The sequence below is a fragment of the Sapajus apella genome, unplaced genomic scaffold, assembly GCF_009761245.1.
Source record: "Sapajus apella isolate SASKATOON/1434 unplaced genomic scaffold, GSC_monkey_1.0 scaffold12, whole genome shotgun sequence".
Classification (NCBI taxonomy): Eukaryota; Metazoa; Chordata; class Mammalia; order Primates; family Cebidae; genus Sapajus; species Sapajus apella.
The window spans coordinates 15,860,596-15,884,048 of NW_022436952.1; the positions used below are offsets into that span (position 1 = coordinate 15,860,596).

The following is a 23,453-nucleotide window of genomic DNA, read 5'->3' on the forward strand; positions in this document are numbered from 1 at the left end:
ATTCTGTAGCCAGACCCTGTTGGTCCACGCTGTAAATAGAAGCAATCTTGTGTGTATGACTAGATGAGGCCACAGAAAAATATTATACATTTAAATGAAATAAATGACATTTGGGGTCCCTAAACAGGCCCCTGAACTTCTCTATTTTTAGTTAGAGAAATGTTACATTTTTATTAGAGTCCATGGAGATATCAGTAGTATAGAACTAGGAAGACTCTTAGAAATCAAGTAGTCTTGAGCTGTAGAGTGGTCGAGAGAAAAAAATAAAAGAAATCAAGTAGTTCAGCTTTCTCATTTTATCATTGAGGAAACTGGAACAGAGAGGTTGAATGACTTGCATAAAAGCATGCAGCTATTCTAGCAATGTTTACAGAGTTGAGGGAAGAAAAAGGCTGGAAAGCCAAGATCAACACATGGCGTTTATTTCCATGAAGACAAAGTGCTTTGAATTGCTGCAGAAGCCTAATGTAGATAAAGCTGATGAATAGCTCCACACAAGTTATTCTGGTAGTAGAATTCATTTGTACTAATAGGAGCTGTAAGTTTTTACACTCCATGAATGTATTTGTCTCTTTTACTAGAGAGTCAATTCTGCTACCGAAGCAAATACTCACTTGAAGGATGGTTTGTCAGTAAACACGACAGCCCAGCCTGCACAGGAGGTATGTGTTGTGTGGTGTTGGCATTCTGGTATTATTGCTTGATAATGTCTTCAGTTATAACAAAAATGATATACAGAGTGCTTTGCAAACACTAGATTATCCTACTCAATAAGTATGAATACTGTTTTTCACATTTGGCATGCTAATTCTTTCAGTGTATATTTAGTATTATGAGTTAGGTCCGCCTTGCAAACAGCGCACAGAAATCTTACAACCACAGGTTTATGTTAGTGGCTCTTTGTCCCTCCTCCGGATAACAGAGTGTAGGTGCCCTTTGTGGCCCTGAATGTCGATGGCTTGCGGCAGAGTAGCTGCCCTCATTTCCTTTCATTCAGCCTAGTTTTACTCATTACTGTCCTAATTTTCTTTATACTTGGGGCCTAATATTTACTGTTAGGCAAGCATGTTTTGGGTACCTAATATGTGACCAGTATCTGGCTTAGCAGAGAGAAAAAGGTGACCCAGGAAAAAAATGAGAAAATTTGAGAAAAATCAAAACATGTTTTATTGTCCACTCTGTATGCTTCCTCTGGAGGACCTGTTTTTAATATTTGTGGAAATGTTTCTACCTTGCCTAGGCTTAGAGCTGCGGAGTGAAAGGTGCAAGTTGCATCCATTTAATCTTTCTGGAGCTTGGAGAGACATTTATTTCTTTAATTGCCCAGAGCAAGGAGAGGAAGCCTCATTCCATCTTCCTTCCTAGGCTTCAGAGCAGAAGGAAATTGGAATGAAGTTCCATCAACCCAGTGACCTTAGGGGCAGGAAGAAGGTAGATTTCAAGAATGTATCCCTATTCTGATTATTAAACAATATTTTAGCTGTAACATATTTTCATAATCTCTGTGATTATAACTTTATTGTCTCAAGGTTTTATGACATAATCTGATGTGAAGTGAGACTTCTAAGACTGAAAGCTAAAAGCCTACCCTACATTTGGCCATTGCAAATTCTGGTGTGTTATGGCTTTGTGTTTTTTTGCAGCTTAGCCACTAAATGATATATACATATATATATATATATATTTTTTTTTTTTTTCTAGAGGAATAATGAGGCTAACATTTAACATAGAGAGGCAACTCCATCTTGCACTATAATATGAAAGGAAAATGAAGTGATGATGAATGCTGGCAGTGAAATAGACATGTTTGAGTGTACTAGGAATGATCAGCCTTATATATTAGAATTATTTTGTAGTCATTACCTGATGTTTAACACAATTCTTTGAAACAGAAATGTAACTCTATGTAGTATTTAGAATTCTGGGCTGTTGTTACATAGCAACATCATTGCAGAATATTCCAGGCAGCACCATCAAGAGTCAGTTTACAAAGAACTGAATGAAAACAAACAAAAGCAGACAAACTCATAAAAGTTGGCATGAAATAGAAATTTTTTTTTTACTCTGTTAACTTATAAAAGAGCTGGGAGACCTTGAACACAGATTCTCTCAGTATTCTCATCTTTAAAATGGAGGAGACATTGGCAAGTAAAATGCAGCTCTCTGTAGATTTACTTATAGATAAGATTATCTCTGATATCAGGAAAAAGCTCTTGTAAAGGTACCATTATAACATGTCTGTTTGTTGCTGCTACTGTTGTCATTAACTAAACATGCACATTAAATGTATTTTTCCAAAATGTATGAGTTCTTTTAGAATTAAAAGTTATATACATGCACATGGCTAAAAATTTAAATAATTCAGAAGAAGTATATGAAAAGTTACACCTCCCCATAAGCAGGTGCCATCTGCTGTTCTATACTCCGCTTCTTTATTTATAATATAGTTTTGTGCTCTTTCTGTGTCATTGCCTTGAGACCTTCCTTATCTTTTATAACGACAAAAAGTATTTTTGGTGTTCTATTCTTTATAGATGGAAAATATATGCATGCAAGCATTATTGGTTGTCTCTAGATTTTTTGTAATTTTATTATACTGGTTATTCAGTTTAATTTTTATTTCTTTAACTTTGATTAAGGTTGGAAATTTTTTATTATCTTTGTTGGCCATTAATATATTTTCTTCTGTGAATCATTAAAGGTTTCTTAAATTGCCATAGCTGCAACCATTCATTGAGTGTCTTATTTCATGCCAAACACTATGCTAAGTGTCTCAACATGCAAGCTCTTATGAAATCCCTACAGCTCTGCTATTTAAGAGTATTTCCATATTACAAATAAGAGGAATAAGGCCCAGAGAGGTCAAGTAAACTTGCCCAAAGTTTCCAGCTTATGAGTGGGGAGAACCAGAATTTAATTCTAGAAATACTTCATTCTATTGCCTGATACAATTAATTCCCACAGCAAACATTCTTTGCAAAAGCCTCTTTCAGGACAGATTATAAGCATGTATTCAAATGAAATACAATACATGTAAAATTGCTTTGGAAACTGGAAAGTGCTTTTTGGAAACTGGAAAGTGGATTATAGGTACAGAGTTTCAAAGACAAAAAATCCTGAACTTTGTGATGTCATATGAGCAGACGTTTTCACAGAAGCACTGCACCAAAAGAGAATAGTTACATTCTCTGAAATGTGTGACTTGTAAACTATTGGAGATTCTTCTGAATGCAGCAAAAGGAAGATATTTGTTCCACCAACTGGCAGAACAGATGATAATGATAATTTACGTGGACGGTAATGGTATTACTTGGTTAATGCTATCATTTAAATGATTGTGATAAAAATTGTTTTGATATTATTGCTTCTGATACTGACTTAGAATTTTGTTTTAGCATAGAAACTCTGCCATTTGAATCTGTATGTTGTTGGTTTATTATGATTAGCAATAATTTTTAAATGTTTCTGTTTTCCTTACATCGCCTTCCCACCCCTAATCCACCCCGTGCCTCCCCTCTCCCCCCATCTTGTAGGTTACAGCTGTTGATTCTGAATCCAACAACATACATCAGCTTGATGATTTTTTGGAAGATTCTGCCCATGAGCTCTGGGCCATGACTCATGCTAAGATCTTGGGGTCTGAAACGTTAGCCACCATTGAGGACAGCAAAGATAGTCTAGATCTGGAGATCATGATGCGCCGAATGGAAGAAATGGAAGTAAGGTCTGGGGCTCTGGGTCTTGCTCACCGCTAGTGGCTGGTCTCTGCAGCTTCATACGTTAGAGTCACACAGTCCCCAGTTTTAAATCCCTGCCCAATTGCCAACTAAGTGCATGACCTTGGTGTAGACAACCCCTCTGATAAGTAGGGAGTTTAAGGATAAAATGAGGCAGCAAGTATTCAGCACACTACTCGCCATGTAATCTAGTAAGTGACCATTATTACTCTTGCTATCACTGATGCGTAATTCCAAAAACACTGAGACCAGGGCCTGGGCCCACAAATGGGATCATAGGCTTTTGCATCTGTCAGCCTGTAAGTACTATTCAGTTTGCCTCCTCTTCCCTGTTAGAGTGTGATCCTATCAAATCATAGATAATTTTATCTTCTTCAATTTCCGTGATGCTGCTTCACCCAGCCTAACCCGTGGATTGTTCAGTGCAGGAAATTGAGGTATAATAAGGAAGTGAGTGACATGACCAAGGTCACAAAAAAATCCTGGCAGAGCCAAAATAGGAATCGAGGTCTCCTGACTCTCAATTCAGCATTTTCTTTTTAACTGTACCATGATTAACTCTAATTTCTGCTTTGCTGATAAATAGAAACATTATAGGGAAAACAATTTTTTTTGAAAGTTTAAAGGTATGCAATTTACCCCAGTCTTGAAATTTCCCCTTGGTGATAGTTGTCTAGGCCTGGGATGTCCAAAACAGTAGCCACTAGCCACAGGTGCTTATTAAAATGTAAATTAATTAATTAAAATTAAACACAATAGTTAGTGGCTGCTGTGTTGGACAGGGCACATATAGAACATTATCTTCACTGCAGCAGCTTCTAATGGACAGTGCTGGTCTAGATTGCATTTATGTTCATTGCTTTATTTTATTTTAGACTTTTTCTCATGAACTAATTACTTCCTGGCCTGACAGATGCCCATTTCTGACAGTATGTTTGTATCAGTTGTGTCTGCTGAACTTTTACATCTTTACTAGTTCTGCTTTGTAATGAAACTCATTTTTTTCTCCTAAACTTTTTTTTTTTAAAAAAGAAATACCAGGAGTCAGTTCGTCAGAGATATCATAAAATCGTATATGCTGATCCTCGCCTTTGGATGCAGGAAGAAAACAATGGTGAGTGTTTCCCCCAGGCTTCCCCTAACATTTTATTCTGAAAAATGTCAAACATACGGAATATAGAAAAAATTATATAATAAACACTCATATACTCCCCTTCTAGATTCTGCAGGTAACATATCACGCTCTTTGCTTTGTCACATATCTGTTTATCCCTCTATCCATCCATCAGTTCTTCTCTTTGCGTTTCAAAGTTGTAGATATCAGCACATTTTACCCCTAAATATTCAGCATACCTATTATCAACTGGAGATTAATATTTACTTATGGCTTTTTTTCTGAGATAAAATTTACAATGATAAAATGCACAGATTCTAACTGTGTCATTTGCTGGTTTTTAACAACTGGATACATGTCTGTTATGCAAACCCCTATCAAGATATAGAACATATCACCTTGGAAAGTTCCCTCATGCCTTGCCCCCACCACATAGACAGCCATTATGCTTTCTTAGTTAGCTTTGATTGTCTAGAGTTTCATTTAAATGCAATCATACTGTATGTACTCTTTTGCTTAGACTTCTTTCATTCACCATAGTGTTTTATAGATTTATCTATGTTGTTTATTTCCTGTTGCTGTTATTAACAAATTTAAGTTTGTAACAAGTTTAAGCTACATATTTAGTGGCTTAAAGCACAAATTTATGCTCCTGCAGTTCTGCGGTGTCAGTAGTCTGAAGTGAGTCTTAAAGGATTGAAATCAGGGTGTTGGCAAGTTCACACTAGAGGCTCCAGGGAAGAATCTATTCCTTGTTTCTTTCAGCTCCTAAACTTTGGGCTATTAGGAATAAATCTGCTATGAATGTATACATGTGTATAATCTTTGTTTGTATGTTAAGTTTTTCTCTTGGATGAATACCTAATAGTAAACTTGCCAGATCTTAAGATTAGTTTGTGTTTAACTTTATAAAAGATTGACAAATCTACTCCAAAGTGGCCTTGCTCCTGTATCCAACATCCTTGCCAACATTTGGCGTCATTAGTCTTTTTAAAGTAACCATCCTGGTGAAGGTGAAGACACAGTTTTATTCTGTAGGCCAGGCTGGAGTGCAGTGGTGCAATCTTGGCTCATCACAACCTCCAGCTCTCGGGTTCACGCAATTCTTCTTGTCTCAGCTCCCAAGTAGCTGGTACTACAAGTGTGCGCCACCAGCCCCAGCTAATTTTTTTATTGTTAGTAGAGACAGGGTTTTGCCATGTTGGCCAGGCTGGTCTCAAACTCCTGCCCTCAGGTGACCTACCCCCCTTCGCCTCTTAAAGTGCTAGGATTCCAGGCATGAGCCACTGCGCCCGGCTCTTTTTAAGTGATTATTAGGCATTTGCATGTTTTCTTTTGTGAAGCATCCAAAATCTTTTGTCAATTTTTTTTTTTTTTTTAGTTGCTTGTCTTTTTGAGTCATAGAACTTCGTTATGTATTCTGGGCACAAGTTATTTTCCTTTTTTTTTTTTGATACTGTATCTTGCTCTGTCGCCCAGGCTAGAATGCAGTAGTGCGATCTTGGCTCACTGCAACCTCTGCCTCCTGGGTTGAAGTGATTCTCCTGCCTCAGCCTCCCAAGTAGCTGGGATTACAGGCACCCGCCACCATACCTGGCTAATTTTTGTATTTTTAGTGCAGGGGGTTTCACCATCTTGGCCATGCTGGTCTTGAAATCCTGATATCATGATCCACCCACCTCAGCCTCCCAAAGTGTTGGGATTACAGGCGTGAGCCACCACACCCAGCCCAAGTTCTTTTTCAGATAGATGTTTTTGTTTGGTTTTTTGTTTTTTAAAAATAATTTTAAAGAGGTAATTTACATACTTAAATTTTTTAAGTATGTAAATACTGAAAACCTTTTTTTTTTTTTTTTTTTTTTTGAGACGGAGTTTCGTTTTTGTTACCCAGGCTGGAGTGCAATGGCGCGATCTCGGCTCACCGCAACCTCCGCCTCCTGGGTTCAGGCAATTCTCCTGCCTCAGCCTCCTGAGCAGCTGGGACTAGAGGCATGCGCCACCATGCCCGGCTAATTTTTTGTATTTTTAGTAGAGACGGGGTTTCACCATGTTGACCAGGATGGTCTTGATCTCTTGACCTCGTGATCCACCCGCCTCGGCCTCCCAAAGTGCTGGGATTACAGGCTTGAGCCACCGCGCCCGGCCTGAAAACCTTTTTAAACTGTACAATTCTTTAGTTTTTAGTGTGTTCACATAGTTGTACAACTAATTCTAGAACATTTTCATCACTCTCCATTCTTCTCTCCCCCACCCTGGCAGCCACTAGTCTACTCAGAGGTTTTTCAAAAAATTTTTTCCCATTGGTGGCTTGGCTGCTTATTTCCAAAAATGTTTTATTATGAGCAGATGTTTTTAATTTTGAAAAAGTCTAACTTACCAATTGTTTTTGAGTGGTGTTTGCTTTCTATGACCTAAGAAACCTTTACCTGCTCCGAAATGGGGAAGAGATTCTCTTGTTTTCTTCCAGAGGCTTTATGGTTTTAATTTTATGTGTAGGTCTATGACGCATCTTGCATAAAAGTTTGTCTGTGATTTGAGGTAGAGGTTGGGTTAATCTTTTTTTTTTTCCTAATGGAGAAAACATTTGTTCTAGTTCCGTTTACTGAAAAGATTTTTGCTTTTCTGCTTTTCAAATTTATGCATGTGTATTTGGGCTGCAATCACTAGGTTACTATCCCCACTTTGGCTGGGAAGCATTACTCAAATTCTGTTTGACTCATGCTTGGCAGTTCCTGCCTTACTCACGGAAAGGAGGAGAAGAAAGTATAGTTAAACATTACCTCTACAGAAATGTAAGCCCCGTGAGTTCTACCCTTATGAAGACAAAAGGAAATTGGGCATAGAAGGTTTACCACAGCAGCCTGTGTCACATTTAATTATGTAAAATAGGACTTTGAGGTTTTGTGTTAGAAAAAATACTCTCCCTGTCATATTCTGACCAAAAGATGAGCCATTTAAACAAAACACTGATGTGTTCCTTTTGTGTGTTCTCTGTTTTCAAGCGCTACGCGTTTTGCTCCTGCTGTTCTCTCTTCTCCTCAGCCCTCCTCCAGCCTCCATTTTCATCCTCACATAGTAGTTGAGCTGTTCTTCAAGCCGGGCTCTGTGAGCCTGCTGGCCTGTGCTTTCCCTGGTGTCTCTGCACTGGAACTCAGCTCCCTTCCTGGCCTGTGAATGCCCATAGCACTTTCTGGCATGTCCTACCTTGCGTTCAAGGTGTTAGTGAAGGTGTCTTATCTCTCTGAACTAAGCCACAGATTATTTGGGACCAGAGAGTTTGTCATTATGTACTCCCCACTGTGTCTAGAACAGGGCTGGCCTGGCAAGGGCCCTTTTCGTCATTGTTTAGTCAGTCCGTGGGCATTTTAGCATCTTTCTGTGTGGAAGCAGAGGAAAAGTAAATGGAGGGCAGTTCGTTTCCCTGATGGTTTGGCCACTGGCCACAAAGTTGGGTTGCATCACGTAGAAGACAGTCTTGCAGAGTACTTTGTGTTCTCTGTTTTCAAGGATGATTTAAATTATTAGTCACTATCTGTGACTCTGCCGAGAGTCTAGGTATGCATTTAAAAGGATCTCTCTAGGACACTAAGAACTGAAATGAGGCTTTGGACACATTCTGGAATCATGGAATCATAGGAAGAGTCCTGTTTCTGCTTGTTCTGATTGTTTAGCTTAATTGCATCACAAAACCGAATTTAAAGTGATCTTTATGTTGTGCAGTATCTGTATCTCCTGTCTCCTCTGAGAACAGTTGAAAATTTGATTGTACTTTCAGTCATAGTTTTACAGAACCTGACTTATATAGTACTTCTGTCTGACAGCAAAAAAATTATAAGCATATAAATGTGAGCTGAGTCGCTTGACATATAGATGCTCCCTACTTAAGAGGACAAATTTTCTTGCTACACTTGAAATACATTTAAAATTATAAATAATCTGAAACTCGGAAGAGCTGTCAGGCCTGCAAGTCATAGTTAATAAATTAATGTTTTGACTATCATCATGCAGATTTTTTCAGCATTGCCCAGAGACAAATTAAATCAACTAATTAAGTGTTCAGGTGTGAGTGTTTTTTTTTTTTTTTTTTTTTTTTTTCCTTCTTCTTCAGTAATCAAAGCATTTAAAGATTAAAAAACCCAATTGCTAAGACTCCTTGAGTGGGTGGCTGGGTCCTAATGGAAGCCATGTAGCCAGGGGCTTTGCGTAGACCTCCTTAAAAAAACCTTCCTCAGAGCAAGTTCATTATTTCTTAAAACTTATTCCTCATTGGTTTCTTTGTAACATGTAAATCCACCTTTGCGTTTAAAACGAGCATTTACGCATTGCACTGCTAGCCAACCTTATTGTGCTTAAGAGCTGTCCATGTGACTTGCTGTCAGGTTCTTGGCCACTAGGACAGCTCTAAAATGGACACCAAGTATTCTTTATATGCAGTCATTTTATGACCTTCCTTTTCTAGACCAAAAAATCTCAGCAATAAGTGAAAAGCCTCTGTCTCCTCATCCAATCAGAATCACGAAGACAGTGGATCGCAAGGATCCAGCAGTGAACATCATGTTAGAAAGGCCCTGTAATGGCAAGTAAGTGGCAAAGACACTTTCTGATTTCATTCTAGTTGGTTACCTTTGATGTTATTAAATTTTGAATTCCTTCAGTTCCCATAAGACAAAGAGAGATTCTTCCATAGAGCAAGATCTTGTCAAGCAACAAGATGGCTGAGTAAATAGCATGTTTATAAGATGGGCGTTGAGTGTGTTGCATCTTAAGGAGCTTTTCCATATTCAGTAACACTTAGCTGTTTTTTTTTTTAATGTGGAAAGCATCACATCAGTACATGTGGGTTGTACTGATATTTACTGCACAATTTGCTTTAAGAATGCTGTTGTCGGCCGGGCGTGGTGGCTCACGCCTGTAATCCCAGCACTTTGGGAGGCCCAGGCGGGTGGATCACGAGGTCAAGAGATCGAGACCATCCTGGTCAACACGGTGAAACCCCATCTCTACTAAAGCTACAAAAAATTAGCTGGGCATGGTGGCGCGTGCCTGTAATCCCAGCTACTCAGGAGGCTGAGGCAGGAGAATTGCCAGAACCCAGGAGGCGGAGGTTGCGGTGAGCCGAGATCGCGCCATTGCACTCCAGCCTGGGTAACAAGAGCGAAACTCTGTCTCAAAAAAAAAAAAAAAAAAAAAGAAAAGGAGAAGCAATGTTTGGTGTTAGGATGTTGAGTTTTGTTCAGTGTGAGAAAGAGAAATCAAGATGAGCCTTTGGCTATCAAACCATGAGGGTAATTAACAGTTTATTTAGCCTTGCTTACAGATGATTGTGAATGCTTTCATCATTTTATTTGTTCTCAGTTCCCTGGATGAAAGTGTGGGAACAGAGGAGGGATCAGAGAAAAGAGAGGCTCCCCTTCTCTCCCTTGCAGAAGGTTCTCAACAGAAAGAAGGCCGAGCTCGCCTCTTTGTCCCAGCGGGTATGCGTCACAGCATTGGTGACTACTGCAGTCGATTTGAGCAGTACCTTCGGATCCTGTCTCATGAGGCTGTAGGCTCCTTCAACCCATGGCTGATAGCTGAAAGGTCAGTAAAATGTTACAGTCCTCTGTTTAGGAACCAAGTGCGAAATTTTAGACGTAGAAAAAAGCTGGCGAAAGGATTAGCCAAGGTCTCATTCCATGCTTTTGGGCTCTGGAGTTTCAGTGGTTATTCTCGGGCTAGGAGACAGGCCTTCTCTAATAACTGCCTATTTTCAGACACAGAACCGTACAACAGCCTGAGTGGTGCCATCCGCGGGGGTGCTCTGCAGCCTTCTTTTCCTAGGCAGAGGGTCCTAGTTAGCTCAGGCTATCATCACAGAATACCATTGACTGTGTGACTTAAACAACAAGAATTTATTTCTCACAGTTCTGGAGGCTGGGGAGTCTAAGATCAAGGTGCTGGCAGATTGAGCATCTGGTGAGGGCCCTCTCCCTGTGACTTGCAGATGGCCATCTTCATGCTGTGTCCTCACGTGACAGAGAAAGGGAACTCTGGTCTCTTCCTCTTCTCAGAAGGGCACTAATCCCATTGAGGGACCTCCACCCTCATGACCTCTCTATACCTAATTATCTCCCAAAGGCTCCACCACAGATACTATCACATTGGGGGTCAGGGCTTCAACATATGAATACGGAGGAAACACAGACATTGAGCCACTAACAATAGAGCTGCCATACTCAGGAGTCAATTAGAGCTGACCTCCTGTTGCTGCTAATGCTCATGTTGTCCCATCAGAGAACACAAAATGTTCCTGGGCAGGAAACAGCCATGACCATGAAATCTTCCTGGTGGGGACAAATTTCCTTTTATAAGCAGCAGGCCTCAGATTTTACAACATTTTCTTTAACGCTTCTCCTTCTTTCTTTATGTGAGTAAGGTAGTTTTATGGAGTCACAAAACAAGATCCTGCCCCTTTTTTCATTTTAAGTACTTAATTAAAAAGATCCGTGTAAATCTGTTCTTTTTAAATAGGGCCCACATTTAAATTCCTCGCAAGTTAACACCTTGGTACAGACATGCAAGATATTTTTCATCATTGAGCTAAGTAGCATACTATGATTACATTTCTTTTTAAAACATGCTCCCGGAGTTAATAATTGCCTCTTTTTATTTGCTAGTTATTTTATATATTTGTTAACTTTACCTACACAGTAGCCAACCTCTCAATAATATAATTTTTGTCAGGATCGAAAATACCAGTTAGTCTCTGTGACTCAGCCCCACCCTTACTTTTTGTCCTGAGGTACCCCTTTTCCTCCTATGCAAGTCCGCGCTGCTCTCCGGATCTGCTGGATGGCTTGCATCCTGGGGCTTCCCTTCCTCATCACCCTTCACGTCAGGCTCCGTCTCCCCGAATTAGAGTCTCTATTTTCTGATGTCCTTGTCTTCTGCTTTCTTGGTTTACTCTCTTATTTTGATGGAGCCTATCCTGTTTTGTGTATTGGAGGAAATTTCTTGAAACTTACAAGTGTGAAAGTATCTCCCTTCATATTTGATTGATGACTTGGATGAATTTAAAATTACTGGTTTATTTTTTTCCAGAGTATACCTTCCTTCTTTTGTGGGGGTGGCAAAGGGATTGTCATTTAGCTGCCAGAATAGGGGTGGAGTCTGTCAGTCTCACTGCTTGCTCTACAAAGCTTCAACCAGTTTCCTCATTTTCTACCCCAGACTGCACTCTGCCTTCATGATTCTCAGTACTCTCACTTCCTGAGCCTTTCTGGTGTTTTAAAGGGACAAATCAGCTTGTTTTTGCCTGTCATCCCTCCCACCTCCCCTTACATACAGATGCTTAGGTTTCAGCTTCCTCTGTGCTGCTAAATCAGTTATGATTCTTCTGTATGCTTTTGTCTTCTGAAAATCTTGGATATTTCTCATCCACCTGTGTCTCTTTTTGTAGATGTATGTGTTTGTTTATCTATTTTGTTGTATTTAAGTAGGATTTGGGGTGGGATCAGGGATAATCACTTGTGTTTAAGCCCTCGGGTTGACCCTGAAGTCTTGAGATTTCTCTTTGGTATATATAATAGTCCCTTCAAAGTATATAAGATGCCTTGTGCTGGTAGAGATACACATTTGTCTTCACATGTATTCTGAAGGATTATCTGGGAGAAGAAAAGTAAATGTAACTTGCTTCCTTTTGTTAACACAGTCCTATAGCATATATACCCGTTTTTCTGTAACCTATCTGGCTTGGTGAGGCTAACCAGAATATTGGGAAATCCAAAAGCAAGCCAAGGAAGGTAGACTGTTCCTTGTGTGTTCTTATCACCTGATCAAATATATGTTTTGTTCATAGTTGTTAGGTAGATGTAGGGAAAACCTGCCAGCCTATAACAGGCTAAAATATAAAGGACAGAACTATTAAAATGTGCCTGGATTTTTACAGTATTTTCCTCTGCTGGCCTTTGACCTCAAGTGACAGTGCATGTGAACATTTTAGCTCTGTTTTGTTTTTAATCTCTTTTTTTAAATTATTTTATTTTAGATGGAGTCTCACTTTGTCACCCAGGCTGGAATGCAGTGGCACGATCTCACCTCACTGCAACCTCTGCCTCCTGGGTTCAAGCAATTCTTCTGCCTCAGCCTCCCAAGTAGCTGGGTTTATAGGTGTTGGCCACCACACCCAGTTGATTTTTGTATTTTTAGTAGAGTCAGAATTTTGCCACATTGGCCAGGCTGGTCTTGAACTTGTGACCTCAAGTGATCCACCTGGCTCAGCCTCCCAAAGTGCTGGGATTACAGGCATGAACCACTATCTCTTTTTTTAAAATTTATGATTTGATTATTATCATATCTCAAAGATGAGAGTTATATTGATCAGATTTTTAAAAAGCATCCAAAGACAGTTGACTTCATCTAATAGCCTCTGGGGTAAAGAGAAAGCTGAGGTTTTTCTTTTCTTTTAATGTCTTTATTCCTTTTTATGCCTGAAGAAAAGCACTGTTGCAGTGATTAGTGTGAGCAGGTGATATAAACTGAATGCAAATCAAAGAGGGGTTGTGAAAGGAAAGGCTTAAGGTGACAGTGCTTTTATTGAAACCAGACTCTTAAGAATTCCTGGTTTGAAAAACGATCAAATCAAGTGAATTCTGGTTGAAAAGGACAGATGAATGTATATATTTATCTTTACTTCCTGTATCTATGTCCCACTATATATCACTAAAAGAATGAATAAAAGACATGAAACCATAAATGACAGCAAACAAGAAAGATCAATAAAAGTTTGGAAGCCATAAAGCAGTTAGACAAATGGTAAACGACTTAGCAGACTCTAGGGAAAGCTAAATGCCTAATAAGGATGAAGGCAAGAACCAAGTTTATTTGTAAAGAACACTGGTTAAGACTAAGGAATTCGAAGTATCAGATGCTTGTGAATGCATGGATATAGGTATATTGGGGCACTCTTGCATTGCTATAAATACCCAAGACTGGGTAATTTATAACGAAAAGAGGTTTCATTAGCTCACTGTTCTGCAGGCTTTACAGGAAACATGGTGCTGGCATATGCTTGGTTTCTAGGACACCTCAGGAAACGTATAATCATGGCAGAAGGCAAAGTGGGGACCGGTCACATCACATAGCAAAAGAAGGAGTGAGCAAGGGGTAGGGGAGGATACCATATACTTTCAAATGACCAGATCTCATGAGAACTCACTGTTGTGAAGACAGCGCCAAGCCATGAGGGATCCTATTCTATGATCTAAACATTTTCCACCAGGCCCACCTCCAGCACTGGGGATTGCAGTTCATCATGAGATTTGAGCAGGAACAAATATACGAACAGTATCAACAGGTGAGCCAGGAAATAGGAGGCTTGGTTGAAATTCATGTTCTTGAAAATGAGCAGACAGCTGAGATGACCAGACATTTGATAAAACCCATGAAGGATACATAGGCTATTATAATAGATAAGCACTCTGTGGAAGCAAAGCAGAGACAATACAGTGAGCAGAATAAGACATTAAAAATAGACTAGAATTAATATTCTTAGAGAGCTAAGTGGAATTGTTTTATCATGAAACAAGAACAGGATACTGTAAAAAAGGAACTTTCAGGGAATGAAAAGGAAGTTCTTAGATATTAAAAACATGATGGCTCAAGTAAACTCACTAGAAGGATCCAAAGAAAAAAGTCAAATGTCTCAGGCAGTAGAATAAAAAGACGAGAAGCTAGATAATAAGGAAGAAAATATTTTTTTAAATTAGAGGCCTGTTGTAGGAGATTCAACATCTGAATCACTGCAGTTCCAGAATGTGGGAAAAGGGAAATAGAAGCAATGGGAAATTATCAGAGAAATGCAATAAGAAAATTTCCCAGAAGGCTGTTAGTCTTTGGATTGAAAGGGTTCATCAGCTGTCCACTTACAAGTGAATGAGTGGATGAAGGAATAAATGAATAGAACAGAACACACCATGACACATCATTATGAAAACTTGAGCATCTCAGTATAAGGAAAAGAAAAATGACTGTACACGTTTAAATAATCAGAAATGAGAATGGCATATTGTTTTTAGTAGCAACACCAGAAACTAGAAGATATTAGAGCCTACTTCCAAAATTTAACCTAGAATTATGTGCTCAGATAAATTATCAATTAAAGATAAGGACAGACAGAATAGAAACATTTTTTAGGGCTGGGTATGGTGGTTCATATCTAATCCCAGCACTTTGAGAGGCTGAGGCGGGAGGATTGCTTGAGCCCAGGAGTTTGATGCCAGCCCAAGCAACATAGTGAGACTTTGTCTCTACAAAAAAATAAAAAGTTAGCTGGGCATGGTGGTAGATGCCTGTAGTCCCAGTTACTCAGGAGGCTGAGGTGGGAGGATTGCTTGAGCCCAGGAGGTCAGGGCTGCAGTGAGCTGAGTTGGCACCGCTGCACTCTAGCCTGGGCAATGGAGCAAGACCGCATCTCTAAAAGAACAAAAACACATTTTCAGGTGGGCAAAGTGTTTAAAAATTTAGTTCCCATGGTACTGGAGGATCTAAATTACCAATGCAAGATATATATTAAGAAAGAAGAAGAATTGGGTTTTACGAAACTTAGACTCTACCGTGGAACTTCCAGAAGAATGGCAAAAGCCTTTCCAGGACAAGATTTTTCCGTAAGCACAGAGAAGAACTAACTAGTCCAGATTAGAGCAGTGGGATAGAGCACTTTAGCGGGGATGGTTCCACAAGGCGAAAAGCAGAACAGGGAAGATTAAAAAGGAAGAAGAAAAACACATACAGTACCTAATGTGTTGGAAGGTAGTGGAAGTACCCTTGCATTTCTCTTGCAGTTCGGGTATAAATAGTGATAGGAATATAGCAAATGAAGCAAATATAAAAACGAGGTAATCACTTTGCTCCTAGTGATGACGCACTTGGTGATTTGGACCACCTCTCCCACTGAGGATAACTGTTAATAGAAAAGGTGTATTAAAAATAAAACCTATATTCTTGAAGGCATCAAGAAGTGAACTAGGTAATGAAGAATAATTGGGCCAGAATCCTGGAGAAGACAGAGCCCTGGGGAGGTTAGCCCTTTGTTGAGCACTAGATATTCAGTTTGGAGAGAGATGAGCAGCACTTCTGACAGCCTTTTCAGATCAGAGGACGGAGGTTGGAATCCATGGGTTGCCAAAGTGGGGGAGTTGTCCTGGTGAACTTCCGTCACTTTTAATTGCGACCCTAAAAGATTGCACTCTGGAAGTACAGGTGACCTGGATATAAACAGGCCCTCTCATGGACTTCCACTCAGCTCCAGATTATCTCAGATTGAATTGAGGTGATTCTAGATTGTTACTGCCCCACAGGCACCAAGCATTAGGAAACATAAATTTTCTCTGGAGGAAAATAACATCATCTTAGGACTCAATTTATTTCTACAATTGTCAAATACAGTGTCTGGTATATGGTGAAAAATAACCAGGCAACAGAGAAACAAGACAATAACAAACACAGACCTACAGCAGATTCAAATATAGAGCTATCAGACACAGACATTAAAATAACTGTGCCTAGTGCATTCATAGAAATGAAAGACACGAATTAGAACTTCAGCATAGAACTGGGAACTAAACAAAATCCAAGTGGACATTCTAGAATGAAAGATAAAGTTTCTGAAATGAGGAATTCATTACATGGGCTCAATAGCAAATTAGACACAACAGAATTAAAAATTAGAGACTTGGAACATAGGATAGAAGAAAATATCCAGGGTGATTTCAGAGATGAAAAGTGAAGGAGAGGGAAAGGGACATAGAGGAGGTAAGAAGGTCTAACGTGTTGTTGGAATCTCGGGACAGGAGAAAGAGAAAACGAGTCGGAAACAACATCCCAAGAGATAATGGCCATCACTTCCCCTGAGTAGCAAAAGACATCAAGCCATAGGTTCAAGAAGCTCCAAAAACCCCAAGCAAGAAAAATATAAAGAAATCCATACTTATTCATGTCTTCATATTACTGAAAAATCACAGACAGAGAAAATCTTAAAATTAGCCGGAGGAAGAAAAAACAATATAAACCAAAACAGTGGAAGCTGGAAGACCTGGCATATCTTTTAAAATTCCAAAAGAAAAGAACTACTAATCTGGAGTTCTAAGCCCAGTGAGGATATATCAGGAGGCAAGGTGAGAAAAGAGTTTCCTAACAAAGCTGAGTTACCAATAGACCATCACTGTAGGAAATATTAAAATCAGTCACAGACGGAAGGTCAGAAATATAGGAAGACATGAATTTTAAAAATAAATAAATATGTAGGTTAAAGTAAATATTGTCTGTATGAAGCAATAATACTGATGTTTATGGGGCCGGGCATGGTGGCTCACGCCTGTAATCCAGGCACTTTGGAGGCCAAGGTGGGCGGATCACCTGAGGTCGGGAGTTCAAGACCAGCCTGACCAACGTGGTGAAACCCTGTCTTAAAAAAAAAAAAAAAAAAAAAAATACTGATGTTTTATGAATGCATGTGTATGTGTACTCACACATTTAAAATATTACATTAACAATAGTATGTAAGAATATACGTCAGGAAGGGGATAAATAGAGTTAGTATTCTAAGGTCCTTGCATTGTATAGAAAAAAAGTAAGGATATCAATTAATGTTAGATGTCAATCATAGATACTTATTGTGATCTAGGGTGGCCACTCAAAGAACAATACAAGTGCATGTAACATCCAAGTCAATAGAGAAGAACAGATGTAGTTTAAAAATCACAAAATCTAAAGGAAAGCAAGAAAGAAGAGAGAACAAAGAGAGAAATACAGAAAATACCTATTATTTTAGAAGCATAAATTCAAAAGTATCAGAATAACATTAAATGAAAAAGGACCTTACATGCCAGTTAAAAGACAAAAGATTGTCAGATTAGCAAATAAACAAAAACAACTGGGTGGGAATGGGGTAGAAGGGATAAGAGAGGGGGAGAGAAACTTACCTGCATTTATTTACCTTTTTTGTGTAACTCTGACTTTTGAAACCATGTGAACGTTTCTTACATATCCTCTCTACTCAACAAGAATTGGTGGGGGGCCGGGCGCGGTGGCTCAAGCCTATAATCCCAGCACTTTGGGAGGCCGAGGCGGGTGGATCACAAGGTCAAGAGATCGAGACCATCCTGGTCAACATGGTGAAACCCTGTCTCTACTAAAAATACAAAACATTAGCTGGGCATGGTGGCACGTGCCTGTAATCCCAGCTACTCAGGAGGTTGAGGTAGGAAAATTGCCTGAACCCAGGAGGCAGATGTTGCGGTGAGCCGAGATCGCGCCATTGCACTCCAGCCTGGGTAACAAGAGTGAAACTCCATCTCAAAAAAAAAAAAAAAAGAATTGGGGGGGGACCCTTAAATTGAATATAAAAGGAAACATGAACCTAATTGTATTTCAGATAAATAATATCACACTAATGGGATGAAGCCTAAGTCACTTTTGAACATTGGTTCTATACCTCTGGCCAAAGACAAAAAGAACTGTAAACACGTAACTGGATTCTTGTTAAAGGAAGTTTCTTTTACACAGTGGCATGGGTTACCTACTAAAACTACTTTCTAAAACTAGTTTCTCTATATTTTAGCATTGGTCAAATAAGCACATTGTGAATAATGGCAGCAAGGTTTCTAGGGGAAGGCTAGGATGAATGTATGTTTTTTTATAGATGTAGAAATAGACACAGGGTCTTTCTTAGTTTGTCTGCTGAGAAGGCCCAGAAGCAGAGGCTCCAGTAGCAATAAGCACACCTGTTACCCACATCTTGGTTTCTAAATACTGTTCTCCTTGGAAAGGTACTAGGGCTTCTTGGAAGAAGGGGTGATTACAAGACTGGGGCTGGGGCTGGAAACATGTAAGATAAACCTTAAACATACTGTGCTAGAAAGGAAGTACTCAAAAATGATTGGGACATGCTACAGGAGCCAGCTTGAAGAGGTGCCTACTGGCCAAAGCCAGGACATTTTCAAGCTTCAAAATAAGTAATAATAGTCGTGGATTACAAACTACACAATAAAATAAGAATCTAGAAGACCAAACTGATATAAATGAATCCATAAGTAAAGGAAAAAGGAAAGCTCTTCATTACAGCAGAATGCCAGCTATTAATTGAAGAAGGAATGATGGAATTATAAAATCATTGTTTGAGAACCCTGTAATAATTGATTTAGGCAAGTTTGATGAGAAACAGTAATTTACGTAGTCTCAAAGTATCTCCCTCCACTATACCTATTAATTACCAAAGCAAAAGCAGTAATACAAGGGAGAAACCTGGCAGACATCACTATAACCCAGGGATGCAAAATTAACTGTCATCATTAAAGGAAAGTACGTAGATATCATGGTGCACTGAAGGGACACAGTGTCCTTCTGGGACATTTCTTTCAGATGGCCTGAATCTGATCTTAAAGAAAAAACCCAAATTGAGGGACATTCTCCCCCTAAAAAGGCCTTTACTCTTTAAAAAATGTTATGGTCATAAGAGGCAAAGAAAGACTGAAGAACTATTTCAGACTAAAGTAGACTAAGATATGACAACTAAATGTGACATAGAATCCTCAACTGGAATCTTGGACTAGAAAAAATTTTCTTTTGAAGGACATTGGATGGTTGGCAAAATTTGAATAAGGCCTGTAAATAAGATTATAGTTTTGTATCAATGTTAATTTTATAATTGTTATAATTGTACCATGGTTAAGAGAATGTCCTTTTGTGTAGGGCTATTTGGGAGATATGAAGCCTGCACCCTGCTCTCAAACAGTTCAGAAAATAAAGGGGTGTGTGTGTGTGTGTGTGTGTGTGTGTGTGTGTGTGTGTGTGTAGAGCACCTGGGCTTCTGCAGAGAAGGCACACCCCTTTCCTCTGTTAGCCAGTCAAGCAGCTGTTAGAGGTGGGGCTAGGTGGCAGCTGGTTGGTTTCTGGTCACCTCTGGTTTCAGACATATTGAGGATGAAGTCCATCCTGTGTATTAAATAAGGCCCGTCCCTCTAGCAGGGCTTTGGGATCTAAGCACCACCATCCTTCTGTTTAGGAGAGCAGGGCCTTGCACCTTGTTTTCCTTCTTTAAAAGTATCTTGGCTATTTTTGGCCTTCTCAGTTTCCATTTAGATTTCAGAATTGACGTGTTAATTTCCACAGCTGATTAAAAGAATGGCTCCCATATATGGCTGTACATACCTTTATTTTATTTTGTTTATTTTGAGACGGAATCTCGCTCTGTCGCCCAGGCTGGAGTGCAATGGCGCGATCTTGGCTCACTGCAACCTCCGCCTCCTGGTTTCAAGCAATTCTCCTGCCTTAACCTCCCAAGTAACTGGGATTACAGGCATGCATGCCATCATGCCGAGCTAGTTTTATGTATTTTTAGTAGAGACAGGGTTTGACCATGTTGGCCAGGCTGGTGTCAAACTCCTGACCTCAGGTGATCCACCTGCCTTGGCCTCCCAAAGTGCTGGGATTACAGGCGTGAGCCACTGTGCCCAGCCTTGTACATACCTTTAGTCATGTTGTTTGTCTTCCAGCTTTTCAGAAGAGCTGGTAGATGAAGCTCTGGGTGCCGTGGCTGCTGAACTTCAGGATATGTGTGAAGATTATGCAGAAGCTGTGTTCACCTCGGAATTCTTAGAGGCTGCTACATAAAGGCTCTTCGAGGCAAGGCCCTCTGTGTCACACTGGAGAAGGGATGGCACCACCCTTTGTTTTGGCCCACAGGAGATGTTTATCCTCAGCTGTCCACCCAGAAGGTGCTGCCCACTGAGAGGAAGGCAGTGCTGGGGGGGCCATCCTCACTTTGCGTTTTTGTCATGGCAATGGTTCTAGAAATGTACGATGCAATATATTACACTTACCAGTGCCCAGAAACACCACTTGATGATGATGATGATATTTTCAGAGTGTAGACTTTTCCTACTGAAATATGATCTTCATTCCTCTGACTCAGTTTGGTGATGAAAAAGTTTTGAAAGATAATTGATACCCATATTTCACATAGGGATTCAGTGTGCTGTTGAACTCTCGGTGGCATCGATGCCAACACGAGTGCAGCTCCTAGCTGGTCCCATCACCGGGCTCCTGTTTTGCATCTTTGACAATTTTCTGTCGGGCCCTCTGCCCCTACTGGACTGCAGACTCAGGGAGGGCACAGTTTGGCTCTGTGGCCAAACCTCTGCTCTGCTGCAGCTTATTACAAACAGGAGTCTCCTCGTCGTCAGTACACAGTAATAGACATACATTTCCTTAATGTTCCACTCCTAGGTGATTTTTCACATTTTTAGTTCCTCAGCATATTTTATTGCTGTGTGTTGACACCATCTGGTATAAAAAATTTCTCTGAAATCAGAGGAAGTTTGAGGACATCAGGAGAGGACCAGGCCTTCTGCTGTGCCTGGGTGAAGGTACAGTGCTCACCCTGTCTCCAACGAGGTCAGAAGTGTCTCCATTTCATACCACAAAGGAACCCCGAGTGGGAGTGGAGAACAGATGGATGGCGTGAAGACCTCCGTGTCTCCCCAGAGAAAGGAAGAAACTTAAGAACCGATATAGCTTAGTCCTCCAACATCTTACAGATCATGTTTGCCAAGAGAAAAGCCTGTGTTTTCAGAAACTGAATTCAGAAAAAGGAATGTGTGTGAAACTCAGGCCACTGCCCGGAAAGACTTTCCCTCAATTCTTAGCCTGAGGCTTGGTGAAGGAAATGTGCGGGAAGAATGCTTGAGACTTCCCCAGGGAATGATGGAACACTTTTTAGAACCGGTAGAGTGTTGTCACCTGGGATTTTTCCTCTGACGTACAAGAAATTCAGGTGATTTAAGCTGCTTGATCACACTTATTTGTGCAAAATTGATTTTCATTTAATGTTAATGTTTTCCTGCTTAATTTTTATAACTTCAGAATGTAAAGAGCTTCAAGGTAAATTACAAGGTCTTTAATCTGGGGAGTGAAATGTGTATACTTGAATTAATAGGAGCACCTGTCGTTGCTAGTGTAAAGTAATTTGTGTGGCAGTTTGTACTGTGCTGATTTTAAAAAATAAACCCAATATTTTAAAGTATGTGCCTCTCTATTTGAAATAATTTACATCTCCTTTTTTTCCCACAGGCAAAGTGAAATGTGATTTACAGAAACCACTGAGAATACTTTTATATGTGATATGAGTATAGTGGATTATTTGCCACCCCTTCCCCCTGAGAAGAAAATAAATGACAATAAAAGCCAACATCTACTGAGCACATACTAGAGCATTGCTCTCAGTGCTTGCCATGTAGTCACTTATTTAATCCTCACTCATTTCTGTGGGATGGATAGCATCATTGTTCCCGTTTTATAGATGAGTAAAGTGAGGCACAGAAGGAGATAATTTGGTCAAACTTGTATTCTGTGATGCTATGATTGTGGCTTCACTTATTCCCACGAAGATCATTGCAGCAAGTTTGGGAGTTCACCTGAGCACATCTTCCTGCCTTTCCTTATCCCCACTCAGCGTGTGCCGGACACCACCCTGTGGAGCAGTCCCTTTCCTCACACTTCCTGCTGCAGCCTGTCTGTCACCTGAAAGGCCCAGCCCAGGCTTTTCCCACTCCCTCTCCTGTTCCTCCCACCAGGTGGATCTGCTCTTCTCTAACTCACGTGGGTGGGGCTTAAACCAGCCCCAGTGTTCAGGTGTCGACTTTATATCCCTGGCTCATGGCGAACATCCGCAGCCAAAGACATTCTCCAAAGACACAAAAATATACTGCAAGAAATAAACATTTTCATTTGAAAATTGAAGCTAAATCCTTAGACTATAAAAGTTCCTGTTTATCGCCTTGCAGCCAGCCCAGACATCTAGAATTTTTGTTCTTCATGAACAAGGGCTGACCGACCGTAAGTCATTGTGTAATTCCCTCCAGCTTTCTCACGACCTATTCGTGTACTATTTTCAGAAGCAGAAACGTGTATGAGTTTAGTGTTTTTGTGCTGCATAAGCCGTCCCCAATGTACAAACATTAAAATGCACTCCGAGCTCTCCACCGGCACAGCTTGGTCACACAGGATTTCTGTCTATTTCTGTGTTTACCTCTAGTCTGTATAGCTCCTTGAGGGCAGGGACTCTGCCTAGCTGGTCGTTGGCACTCAGTAAATTCTTCTGAATTAATGAAAGGTAAAAAGCAGACTGATTGACTTCCTACAGGGGGTATGTCACATCTCAATCCACAGAAACCTATGTTGGCCTTTTGTGACCCCGAGATAGAAGGCCATCTGAGAACTATAATCTCATCTTGGAGGTATTGTTGCCATTGCAATTCCAGCTCAGATGGCAAGAACTTGCTTCCTCCTCCTAGAGCAGGGGATGTACCTCAGCCTCATGCTGCTCCTGACCTTGAGTGAGCCTTGGCCAGGGTGCTCCTGGGGATTTGGCTGGGGCGGCCCAGGGACTGGAGAAGACGACAGAAGGATGTGATCGGAAGCCCCTTTGCTCTCATGCTCTGTTACTGTTTCAGCACCGTGGCCCCTTCTCCTTCTGCCTGTTGGTGCTGGGGTTTGGAGGAGAGACAGCGAGGAGAGGAGGGCTTTTCTCGCTCCATATCCTCCCTGGGCTCACAATTCCTGCTTTC

General features: G+C 40.3%; 1 protein-coding gene across 9 annotated transcripts in view; it reads left to right on the top strand.

The window, feature by feature from the left end:
• Positions 1-21,910, top strand: part of KIAA0753 (KIAA0753 ortholog) — a 63,599-nt gene extending 41,689 nt beyond the window's left edge. For 7 of the 9 annotated variants that reach the window (XM_032280134.1, XM_032280136.1, XM_032280137.1 and 4 more), the window contains 6 exons: positions 582-662; positions 3,534-3,719; positions 4,770-4,851; positions 9,311-9,431; positions 10,207-10,431; positions 20,382-21,910. In XM_032280134.1, the coding sequence (XP_032136025.1) occupies positions 582-662; positions 3,534-3,719; positions 4,770-4,851; positions 9,311-9,431; positions 10,207-10,431; positions 20,382-20,499 (813 nt within the window). In that variant the 3' untranslated portion in view covers positions 20,500-21,910. The remainder of the gene's footprint in view (positions 1-581; positions 663-3,533; positions 3,720-4,769; positions 4,852-9,310; positions 9,432-10,206; positions 10,432-20,381) is intronic. The other 2 variants (XR_004269611.1, XM_032280139.1) reach the window with 2 other exon arrangements.
• The last annotated feature ends 1,543 nt before the right edge of the window (positions 21,911-23,453 follow it).